At 34.7% G+C, this 11,561-nt stretch overlaps 2 protein-coding genes across 5 annotated transcripts; both read right to left on the bottom strand.

Moving 5' to 3' along the window:
- Nucleotides 1-331: 331 nt before the first annotated feature.
- LOC108479539 (probable apyrase 7) lies at nt 332-5,425 on the bottom strand. Of its 4 annotated transcripts, none has more exons than XM_017782210.2 (5): nt 5,097-5,425; nt 4,574-4,804; nt 2,491-4,484; nt 1,210-1,533; nt 332-924 (listed from the first exon to the last, which is right to left on the bottom strand). In XM_017782210.2, the coding sequence occupies exons 3-4, from the start codon at nt 4,415-4,417 to the stop codon at nt 1,232-1,234; spliced, it is 2,229 nt and encodes a 742-aa protein (XP_017637699.1). In that variant the 5' UTR covers nt 4,418-4,484; nt 4,574-4,804; nt 5,097-5,425; the 3' UTR covers nt 332-924; nt 1,210-1,231. The 4 variants fall into 4 exon arrangements, with proteins under 4 accessions (XP_017637699.1, XP_017637700.1, XP_017637698.1 ...); XM_017782211.2 differs by having other exon boundaries at nt 2,491-4,476; nt 4,574-4,748; XM_017782209.2 differs by having other exon boundaries at nt 2,491-4,476; nt 5,097-5,419.
- Nucleotides 5,426-6,199: 774 nt separating this feature from the next.
- On the bottom strand, nt 6,200-9,702 carry LOC108477077 (WAT1-related protein At4g19185-like). Its single transcript, XM_017779519.2, has 7 exons — nt 9,228-9,702; nt 8,758-8,820; nt 8,539-8,655; nt 8,138-8,423; nt 7,323-7,478; nt 6,710-6,861; nt 6,200-6,608 (listed from the first exon to the last, which is right to left on the bottom strand). The coding sequence occupies exons 1-7, from the start codon at nt 9,416-9,418 to the stop codon at nt 6,401-6,403; spliced, it is 1,173 nt and encodes a 390-aa protein (XP_017635008.1). The 5' UTR covers nt 9,419-9,702; the 3' UTR covers nt 6,200-6,400.
- Nucleotides 9,703-11,561: the final 1,859 nt, after the last annotated feature.

The raw sequence follows: 11,561 nt of genomic DNA, 5'->3' as shown, positions 1-11,561 counted from the left end.
TTGTAACTTAATATTTGCTCAAGCAAAGAAATTTTCGACTTTTAAAGATTTTAGATTTTATGACATATACTGTATTATTTTATTCTAGAGCAGATATTACTTACATTAAATAATATTATGTTATATATATTTGCCGTATTAATTTTCGATGGAAAGAAAATTAGATAACCATATATGATAATATATTTAAAGGCATTGGATAATTGTAACCTGAAATGGTAAATGAAGGCTTTATGAGAATCTATTGCAAAATTGTTTTTAAACTTATTTTTGAGATATATATGCCATTTAACATCCTTTTTTATTTTTTTTAATATAATTGGGATGGGAGTTATGAAAGCGTTACCCATGCTTAATTTAGTATTTAAGATACCCTAAAAGGAGTTAGCATCAAGTCAACACAAGTAATGGGTTTTCCTGGTTCGATATCCTGCCAAAATATTAGCTTAAATGGAGATAGCAGATAAAGGCTCACAAAAACACATCTAGTTGACACCAATCTCCCTCCACCCTAACTCCTACCCATATCAAAAGGGGTTTTGTATGTATATATATTAGGATTTACTGATAATCAATGAAATCAAAATCATTTCTGGTCTTAGGGAGGAAAAGGAAAAAGGGAAGAGTTATACTATTAATCTAGCTGTGTCTGTGTGATGACAGATGATGCTTCAGGTATAGGCTGTGCAATATAAAACTCTAAGAGGTACAAGAGACTCAAATTAAACAATAAGTCAGCACAGCACCTACCATTGTGGAATATGAATGAATGGTAACCAATGCTTGAAATCCCAAGAAATATGCAATTTAAAACGCAGGTAAGTCGAGGAGGGCTGCCTTCTAACCAATCTGGACCAACCATCTCATCATTGTTTTGCCTACACTCATCCCGCTTCACATCAATTCGGTATTTGCTTGTAGCATCTGCCAACGAATTCAATGCACTTCATTACTTAAATATCTAGTAAAAATCACTAATGCTGATGACCAAATATTTTGGTTTTTTAGTTTTAGGGTCCAAGCATAGTAATGAGAATCATATTCCTACTCTTGGTTGAGCTGTTCTACCAAGGTTATATGGTCATGATAAATGAATTCCGAATGTTACAAAAAAGAAGCCTAGAATTTAATTAGAGAAAACAAATCTTGTAAATTTCACATGTCCTTTCTAATAAGGTAAGATGCAAGTAGGAGAAGATATATGCATACCAAAACTTCTACAAAGCCTTTCCTAAACTTTCACCATTTGTGTCTCAGCTAGTGAGGAGTTAAGGTCTTCTCGTGACTGTGATCTCCTACTTTGCAGTCGCATCTGACTTCTGTGAGGGGACCAGAATGAACCCACGCTACTATTGTCAAATTGCATCTGCCCCAAGCTACTTGAGGAATAACTATGTGAAACACTGCTGGTTGATGGGTACAAGGAAGACTCAGTCAGCTGGATACTGCTGCCAAGACTATGTCCCAAGCCAAATGGTGTCTGTTGACTACCATGAACAGTTGGACTTAGTGGCATCTTAACTCTTCCATCCCCTGTAAAAGAAAAAAAAAAGAGAGGATATTTCCTTCGCAGATAGATTGAGGATCATAGAAACAATCATAATGAATCCAAGTAATAAGAAGTGCATTAGGGCAACAACATTCAAGACCCTTAGAGTGTGCTTGGTTGAGTGAAAAAGTATAAAAATAGGCTATTTTCCGTCCTATTGCATAAACACAAATAAAAGGAGAGAAGATGAGAGAGGGATATGCATTAGTTTAAAATTATGCATTTTTCAAAAATTTCATTTTCTTTCCTCTCATTTTTCAACTCTACCAAATAATGAATAGAAAGAAAATTATTTTCTTTCAATCCACCTTTCCATTTTTCTACTCTTTCAATTTTCACCTTCCAAATTTCTTTCTACTTTACAGTGAAGCTGTAGATCATAGAATTAAAGAGCATATATAACATAAATTACAAGGCCCATATACTGAACTAACACCTAAGTTCATTAAAAGTATGTTAAAGGGATCCTGCAGTATGCAAAGTTAAAATAATATCCCTTATTTGCCGACATAAATAGCTGAGAAATTACTGTGTCCAAAAAATTCCTTGAAACTGAAGAACTTTTGAGTGCTCAAAGATATATAAAGCTAATGCATATAGAGTACCCAAGTAATAAGACACAGGAGACTGAGAACTTCATCATCATTCACATGCATGTCCTGAAAATATTGGAGAGGCATCCATTTGAACAGTAAGTTCATAAGGCATGCATCATTTTAAAAATCTTACAAGAAATCAGCATCATTGCTTTTCTAGCCTGTTTTGGAGCATTTTGCATGAGGCATTATTCAGATGGACAGCTGTGACGAAAATTTGATAGTAGGTGCCCAACAAGGAAGTTCATTAACATGTTTGAGAGGATATTTCTCTCCCACGGAAAACAAAGCAAGGAAAAGTGGCAGAGTTATGCCCTAAATAATAGGTCATAGAAGAGATCTTACCAGTGTTCATAGGGCTCCAGCGCTTTAACCGGAAAGGAGATGGTATATTAAGGACAGATGTAGATGCACTGTTATGCCGGAAAAGAGGAAGATATGACCTCCGGAAAAATCTTGGCATCCAATTACTAACACATGATAACGCACAAACAAGCAAAACCAAAGACATTAAAAGAATGGCAATAAGAATCATTGGATCAATCTTGGTCTGCAGTATTTGATATCCAGGGAGCGCTAGTCTGCTTGAAAATGACTTCCCAGCTTCCAACAGTGCAACACCCATTGTCCATGTAATACTTCCAGAACCAACGACAAGTTGACTGTCAGAGATGTGCAAGCCCTCTCTCAACAATGATACTATATATGGTGCTCTAAAGCAGTACTGTTCAATAAAGGGCTGTGGAGCAACGCTCTTTTTGGCTACTTCCCAGGGTTTTTCACAAAATTCCCTACCCTTCTCTAATACATCATCAAGTGCAGCTTCTGGAGACAAATTGAAGAACCGATATACAACAAAAAAGCCAGATAAAGCATAGAACTGGCCATAAGGACGAGGCAAGCTATCCGGAAGTGCACATGGTTGCAAATCACAATCAATACCTGGGTATAGAGTCGACCATTCAGATAAATTGACAGCAGCTTTGGCAATTGCACTACATTGCTCCCAATTTGGAGCACCAGTAAGATGCACAGGTATTCCAGATTTCCCCCCTTTGTCCAAAATTTTCCCTTGAACTAAAGGACTTCCACTTTCTTGATCTTTTGAAGCACATTGAGAACAGATATATCGTTCTTTGTAGCCAGAGTGCAAGCAAGGATGTTTAATTTCTATCATTCCATTAACCAGATTGGCATTGGAGCCATCTGGAAGGCTCCTTAATAAACGAACTACGGACTTGTCAAATGCATCATTCAACCCATAGCCAGAAAGAGAGTAAGCACTAAGGTGATGCGTAACCACTCCAATTTTAAGGTTTAAATTGGTTTCATTATGTTGGCGGTGCTCATTCTCAAATGTAACTTGTAATGATGATCCACCCAAATCAAGTGCACCAAATGTTGCCTTCTTAAGAGTGGCTCCCAACATGCTTGTGAGATAGTTAAGAGCTGTCCACCCAAGGTAAGCTTCCTCTGTCCCAGTGATAATCTTAACCCACTCTTTGTGGCACAAAAAAGGTGAACGCTTTAGTATTGACCAGGCATTTTCCAGAAGCCATTTTGAATCAGCATTGGGCAACCTGCGAACTCCAGCTGTAGCATACAGGAAAAGAAAAGTATTCTTATGCTCACGTTCAGGAATTTGCTTCTCTGCCCATGAGATAAGTGGGTTTAGTGCAGCTGCTAAGCCCGATTTATTGTGCACCAACTTATGAAGCCCAGGCTCAGTTTCCATCCTATCATAAGCTCGTCCACTTTGTGTGCTTGGTTTTCTAGAAAGACCTTCTGTTAATGATTTCATGACAATTGGCAGACTACCATCATTCTTGTGACCAATTGAAGCCTTATACACATAAACTCGAGTTCCAGTACTTCCACAATCAAGAACAACATAGAACTTGGAGGCTCCCCTAGACCAATTCGAATAAATAAACATGCAAACCATGTATGTCAAAAAAATTAACAAAACTAGGCACAAAAGAGCCATGATTAACCGCACCCACTTTCTCATTAGAAATGGAGTTCCACTGGGCAAGCCCTTCTCCTTCGAGAAACTTGCTGCGGCATTTTCTCTCTGTAGAGGGGGTTTCGAATAGCTCATGCTCTTGTCAATTTCAGAAATAAGATTAGCTGCTTCTGGATCAAGACGGCGATATGATGAGAAATCTTGGAGTGATGCGGAGAGGCGCAAATTATTTTTGATTCCAGAGTTAGCAAAACCAAACCCATGGGGTAAATTTTTATCTGGCTGTGGTGACAAAGTCGGCGACATCTATGAAGCTGCAGAAGACCGCGTAGCAGATAAAAGCTTTGATGCACCAGATATTGGTTCTGCAATTCTACCAAACACCATTAATTTCATTTTGCATACAAACTATAACAACTTTTCACCGGGCACATTTTGTCAATGTTGAAATTTGTAATTTACCTGCTGTGCTGCTTGAATACTAGCTAAGATGGCCAACATCAAACTTGCAGTCGCATTGGAATTGAATTCGAAGATTACATTGATTGGGACAAAAATGTCACTGGATGAAGGTATCACAAAGTAACAACCCAGCAGTGATCATGAATCTTAATGGCCAAAATCCAATGATAGAAACCTAATCAGCGGCGTACACGATACAAGTCAGCAAACCAAGACATCTAAGTTTGACACCTGGATCAGTAGGGCAAATGCAGAACGTATTAAGCAGCAATGTTTATTAAATTCTGGGGTTCGTCCCAAAACTACAAAATTGATGATTTTGATAAATCTAAAACAACAAACCCAAAAAGCCTGCGGCGCTGTTGCCACACAAACAAACATGGGAATTGCAAATCGACAAGAAAATGTAAACGAAAAATCATGTTCATATCGCAAAATACATTCACGATGTTGAAGTGCGCGAAGATAGATTGATCTTTAATAAAATTCTAAGTAAGGGACTAAAACCAAGTTTGAAGAATACCTGAAGGCAAGCGTTGATAGCGGCAGTTCCTCAGATCTCTGCCTCGTCTTCACAATAAAAAAGAAAAACCAAAACTGTTTAAAATCAAACTGTCAGTTGGGGATTCAGTATCTCAGATCCAATAGAAAACAGAAGACTTTTGGGCCTTTGGGTCTATCTTCTTCCTTATTTTCGTTCTGGTTTCTGTATTTCACTATTACTTCTTCTCCTTATTTCATCAGGAAACAAGATTGAAAAAGGTTACGGCTTTTTTTTATTTATTCTGCCTTTCCCACTTTTTTTTCTTATTTGTTTAGTAAGTTTTCAGTTTCTAAGATATTAGTTTCTTTGTATTTCCATTAGTTACCCTGTCTTTTTCTATATTTTCCACATTGACCCCTTCAAGTTGTTGTTAGTCAATTTCTCCATCACATCTATTTTTCTCTCTTTTATTTCTTTATTGATAACGTTTTCTATCTTTAATTGTATACTATATATTTTTCATTTTTATATGCAATGTTCTTTTATAGATAAATAAATAATTTTGATTGATAAGATTGTTTCTAATAACAAATTAAACCTAATGGACTTTTCTAAAAGATATAGTTTTTCAGTTTTATGATCTTTCATTATTTATCTGCTTACCAAACCTTACAACCTACAGTTTGATTTGATGATTTCATTTTTCTAATAATTATAATTCAATTTAATTTTTTAGGTAATGTATAATTAGAATGTTAATATTCACATATGGTATGTATATATTCACACCACACATGAATGTATTAGGTCCAAAAGAATGGTCCAAATAAAAGCCTACCTAAGTGGATGCTTATAGTTGAGTTCTTTTGTAAAATGCATCTATATTATAACTCGGATAAGACGAAATGGATAAAATATTTGTAGATACGTAATTATCTTAAATAAATTAATGATTATTCATCTACTTCTCACATTCTGTAAACAATCAGAATATTGAGGAATATCCAAAAAAGCACTTAGAAAATTGGCTAACAGTATCTACCGATCTTGGGTTTTGGATTTGGGGGCATAAGCAAACTGCAAAGTTCTCTCTGTAGGAGAAATTGAGTTTTTTAAGTTACCCAAAGTCCAGTAAGTAGTAATTTAGGAAATTCACATCCATTTAAGAGTATTTATTGTACTGAAGTGTATAAATCATACAAAAAAGGAAAGTTTTCCTACAACAAATTTAGACAGCGTATAGGAGCAAACTTATGTTGCATGTTGAACATGTATTTAATGAATTTGCCATGTACCTGAGGAAAAGAGAATCATATAACTTTACATCACATTTCATTACAGAGTTAATCACTGGATTTAGGTGATGAAACAGACGGTTCAGAGAAAACGCGTGCTCTGTGGTACGGGTTCTTGTTAATTGATACATCTTTGTGAATGAGAGGTTCGGAGGACCGAACATTCTGAGGCATCATTCCTTCTGCGCATCTTTCTCTGTAGGATGCCCAAGTGACCGTATACAGACCGGCAATTATTAGAAATCCCCCAAGAACACTGTCACCACATACAAAACAAAACCAATTTAAGCACTCTTTTTGTACTAGGTGAGAGATTAAGTTTTAATTTGTAGTGGAAAGAAGAGACAGAAGTCAAACCTTCCCAAATAAATCGAACTTCCGAGGAAAATTCTCGACAGAAAGGCTGATGCTGCAGGTTGAAGTGGATTATAGAGAGCAACTAAAGAAGGCCCCAAGATCTTATTCGACCACGTCAGGAGCCCGTAGTTAAGAGCTGATGCTACAACTCCCTGCCAAACCCAAACATCCAATGAGAGCACAAATCAGTCTTAACGATATTAAACCATTATTTATGGTGCTTCTGCTTTTTATAAAAAAAATGGAGTGAAAATAAGAACAGAAAACGAAAGACCTATAGCAAAAAGAAAAGAAATGCCAAGGAGACCCCTTCTACAATCATTTTTCTTGAACTTTCCATATTGAAATTATTCCTACATTTGCTACCTACTTCTTTCTCCGAGAAATCATGCACTTCCCTCTTCTACAGGGAAAGTGCCTTACCACCTTTTATAATAACTTTTCTTAACACTTACAGAGCCTTGTCATTAAACTAGCGTATCAAGTATTGACCCAACACATATCAAATAACATTTCAAACTCAGATAAACCTAGAACTTTGATAGTGGCTACTACTAAATGGACCTGCGAATTTTTAAGATTCGAGATAATATAAAATCCACAAGAAACTTACAGCATACACAACAGCAAAAATCTCAGACCGTGTCAGATTCCAATCCGTTGACTCATTGGTGAAAAAAAATGCTGTTGCTACCATCAATATAGCGCCAAAAAAATAGGAAAGCGCAGTGACAGAAATGTTGGCAGGATACTTGGCTAAAACTGGAGCCTGGCATTGTTAGAAACATCGAAGTTTCAGATAAACAAGTACTAATAACAACAAAATACACAGGCAAAGTTTTACATTAAGTTAAATTCAGCACTATTATTCATGAAGTTTAATATAGTTGTTAATGATGAAAATTTGTAAGAACCACTCCCATACTACTTGTGGATGCAATTAAGCAAAAGATAGCATTGACCAAGCAAAGACAGCCAGAAAGCATAAAAGATGATTACTCCAGGAAATGATTAAAATAGCCATCACGAAGCATTGAAATGGACCTAAACGCATTTGAAATGCTGAAATTCAAATCAATGCCAGATGTATGATCAAGGCTAAATAATAGCTTCCTGAAAATATTGGCTATAGACAAGATGATATAACTGTATAATCTTAAAGCCTCTTAGAGGAAGGGAATGGATCAGGATCACTAAGAACCTAACGAGTTATATATCAAACAGGTCAAGGAACAAAGAGTGGCAAACAAACCTAGAATCATATTCAAGACCACAGAGGTTATTTCCTCTTTATTTTACTCAAAACAGATTGCTTCTCAGTTCCCTCTGGCAAAAAAGATATGACATTTCATCTACTACAAACAAAGAACAATATTAACAGGAAAACTAGACTTGCTCTGATTCATTTTGCATGGAAATATGGCATACCTGAATGGCAAGGAAAGCAGCCATGCACATACAGTTCCCTATCAAGCATATAACTCCAATATGCCAAGGGTCAAGTCCAAACTCGAGAAAACTAGACATAAGCCATCCAGCAGGCTCTGGTTGACCCCTGGCACTTATGTCATTTTGCACGGCAAAGTCTCCATTTGACTGTCCAAGCAAAGCTGGACCACGAAACAGAACCATTAATATTGCACCAGAAACACAGATTAGCGTACCTCCAACCTTTGCTTGACCTTCAGTTTTGAGCAAATTCACTCTTTCTGTACTGTAGTAGAATGTCATACAAATTATGGCAAAAAAGTAACAGATATAAATATAGAAATTATACGAAATCAAATAAAATTTAGAGAAAAGAAAAGCATGTAAAGTTGTGCTGTTACCCCATCATTACGGCAAAAAGAAATGTAAAGACTGGAATTGCAGGTTGAATGGCAGCAGCATAAGTTGGATTTGTGTAGCTTAGACCAATGAGAAATAAAAGCTGGTTCCCAAATATCCTATTCCAATTAACCAAATCCAAAAAATGTTGAATATGAGGAAGTTTCATGAGGCACATTCCATGAAATCAAATAGGATTGGATTAGATATGTAAGACTCACCCAGTTAACCCAAGGAAGAAGAATGTTAGTAGGAGGCGTTTAGTCATAGGAGGTCGAATCCTTCTGCAGGAAAAAGTGAACAAACATGACCCAGAAGTTTGATTCTCGATCCAAGCAACCACAAAAACATGTTTACAAATTAAGAGTTGCTGCTAAACGTACCCAGCAGAGATGCGAGATTCAAAATGACTAAAAATAACATGAATTATTTGCAAAAGTCAAATACAACCCAACTAAAGGCAATCAAATTAGCTGTGGGTCTAGATGGGAACAGATCGATCAATGATCTAAATATTAGGTCAATCACAACTTGGAAGAGATAATTAAATCAAATTGTGGTTTAAACAATGCATAACCAAACGTTAGAACAAAGAGAGAAAATAAAGGACCCAATTTCTTTTTCTGAATTATTAATAAGGATTGCAGAGTCAACCCCAGAAAAATGAGATGGAAGAAAAAAGAGATCATACTTTTCACGAACATAGGCGACGGGGGCAAGAAAGGAGAGAGCAAGAAGATCACGGAAGACGCAGAAGACAAGCTGGTTGACGCCAACATTGAGAGCTACTTTGGTAATTACATGATAGCCTCCGTTGATGAGTTGAACCAAAGCCATGGAAGCATGAGCTTTCCATGCTTCTCTCTCGAACCCTCCATTCATTCCTGCCTTATCCTTGCTTCTCACTCCAAGCACACGGCAAAGGGAAAATTAAATCAGGAATTTCGGTGAGTTGGATTATGAAAGTGGGAAAACTGTATAACTACGTCAGTATATGACTGAGTTTTTGGTTCGTGTTAGGTAGTAAAACATAAGGGCGTCTGAAAAGAAACAAAATCTGTTTGGATAAACTAATGCTACCCTTGGAGCTTGGTTTGCAACCTGTGTTTTTTTTTTTTTTTTTTGTCCAGTTGTCTTTGATTTTGGTCAGGTTCTTTCCCTTAGCGTCCTTCGGAGCAGGAAAATAAAAGGTCAAATTTATTATTTAGTCCCTCTATTATGCATGAGTTACAGATTTATTCTATATACTTCTAATATCTTATACTATAAATATTTTATTATATGTGTAATACTATGTTTGAATATTATTTTTATATAATACTAAAAAATACGAGAATTAAAAATAATTAAATTAAAGATTATAAACTAAACAACTTGATAGTAAAATTGTAAAAATAAAAAAAAAAGGTGATGAAATTAGAATATAAAATTATATCAATAAATCATGCATAACAAATCCGTTCCTTTGCCTCCTAAACAAGTTATAGATCCAAACATTTTATTAAGGAAAAGTCATTCATATAATTCATCATCCTTCTGTGAATGCCAATAATTCGTTTACTAATTAATATACTCTTAATTATTTTAGTTTCTTCTGCCTACAATTTTGGGATAATAAATAAATAAAATGTTGAGAAAAATAGAAGAAAAGTTGTAGTTGGGGCGTCAGTTTCTGTGTTGGGTAGGAATGTAGCAAAGACTAAGAGGGACCTTTGACCTTTCAATGGATTTGTACTTTGTATCTCTACGCTTTCTACTGTGGGCTAATGTATTCAATCATTGTGTAGAGGATATGAAAATCTATGCTTATACTAAACACAAATACATAGGTTTATTTTAGTTTCTTAGTTTTCCATTTCATATGAAATTAAGTTTAACTGAGTTGTAGTGTGTTTGTTGTTTATTTCATTCTTTAATTACGTGGTTAGCAATTTATTTATCGCTCATTAGAATGAAGTACATTTCATGGATAGTCGTTTATCTCTTTGAAAAGCACTATTGATGGTAGATATCCTAGTTACCATTAAAAACTTAAGTTAAACTAATTTACATTGTAAAAGAAAAAAAAAACTCATTTGAAATACACGCAACTTTGTTTCCTCAACCCGATGAAATTGTTTCTTTTATATTATTATAAAAAAATATTCAACGTATTGTTAGTAAAATTTTAGACTCCATAAACAAGATTTTAAGGATTATACTTATTTAATTTATACTATATTAAAAATTAAAATTTAGAAATTAAAAAAAACAAATATATAACATCATTTAGACCTCGCTTGTGGAATTAAAATATTCTACTAATAATATATTAAATACTGACTATATTATTATTTGGCTTGTATCATATGGGTGCGAAATCTAAAAGTTGTGTACATTATAATACACTTTATACATACACACATGGATGAGTGAAATTTATTAAATTAAATTCAGTTGTTAATTTTTAAATTTAAAAAATCAATTGACTTGCGATATATTTTTGGGTGTGATCCAAATATTTTTTGAGTCGAGATGTCTTTTGGCCGATAAAAGATCTATTTCTTAGATTTGATACACACTTTGAATCACCTTATTTCGAGTTCCTGAGCATAAGTTGGGGTCCTTTTTAGTAAATAGTACATGAATAGAATTTCTAGATGAGATTATTGCGAGAAATTATAAATTTGGAGCTTTAATTCAAGTTGAAATCATATCGAGTTATATTTTTAAAACTTATGAGCCATTATATTTATTCTAAATTTTATGATTTTTTAAGTAAAATTATCACTCCAAATTCATACAAGATTTAAGGATATAAGTCGAATTTCTGACGTGGAAACAAAAGTATTTCCTATTGGACACACTTTTGTTGAAAAACATTTAAAATAGTAAAAACTTTATATTTATATGTTGTAACTTTTGGCTTGATAGTTAAATTTTGTTATTTTTATCCTCATTGGCCCATGTTGTATTCCCTTTGATCATATTATTTTTCTCATATTGTTTTTAGTTTTTATATCTTTAATTTTTAATTAATATTTTT

Source organism: Gossypium arboreum, chromosome 12 (genome assembly GCF_025698485.1).
Source record: "Gossypium arboreum isolate Shixiya-1 chromosome 12, ASM2569848v2, whole genome shotgun sequence".
NCBI lineage: Eukaryota > Viridiplantae > Streptophyta > Magnoliopsida > Malvales > Malvaceae > Gossypium > Gossypium arboreum.
Note: the sequence above shows the minus strand (reverse complement) of the source record. Positions and strands in the feature narration are given on the sequence as shown.

Coding starts and splice junctions, on each gene's coding strand:
- LOC108479539 (XM_017782210.2), bottom strand. CDS start 4,417: ATGTCGCCGACTTTGTCACCACAGCCAGATAAAAATTTACCCCATGGG. Junction 1,534..2,490: donor CTGGAGCCCTATGAACACTG/GTAAGATCTCTT, acceptor TTTCTTTTACAG/GGGATGGAAGAGTTAAGATG.
- LOC108477077 (XM_017779519.2), bottom strand. CDS start 9,418: ATGAATGGAGGGTTCGAGAGAGAAGCATGGAAAGCTCATGCTTCCATG. Junction 8,424..8,538: donor CTTTTTGCCGTAATGATGGG/GTAACAGCACAA, acceptor ATTCTACTACAG/TACAGAAAGAGTGAATTTGC. Junction 7,479..8,137: donor CTGCTTTCCTTGCCATTCAG/GTATGCCATATT, acceptor TAACAATGCCAG/GCTCCAGTTTTAGCCAAGTA.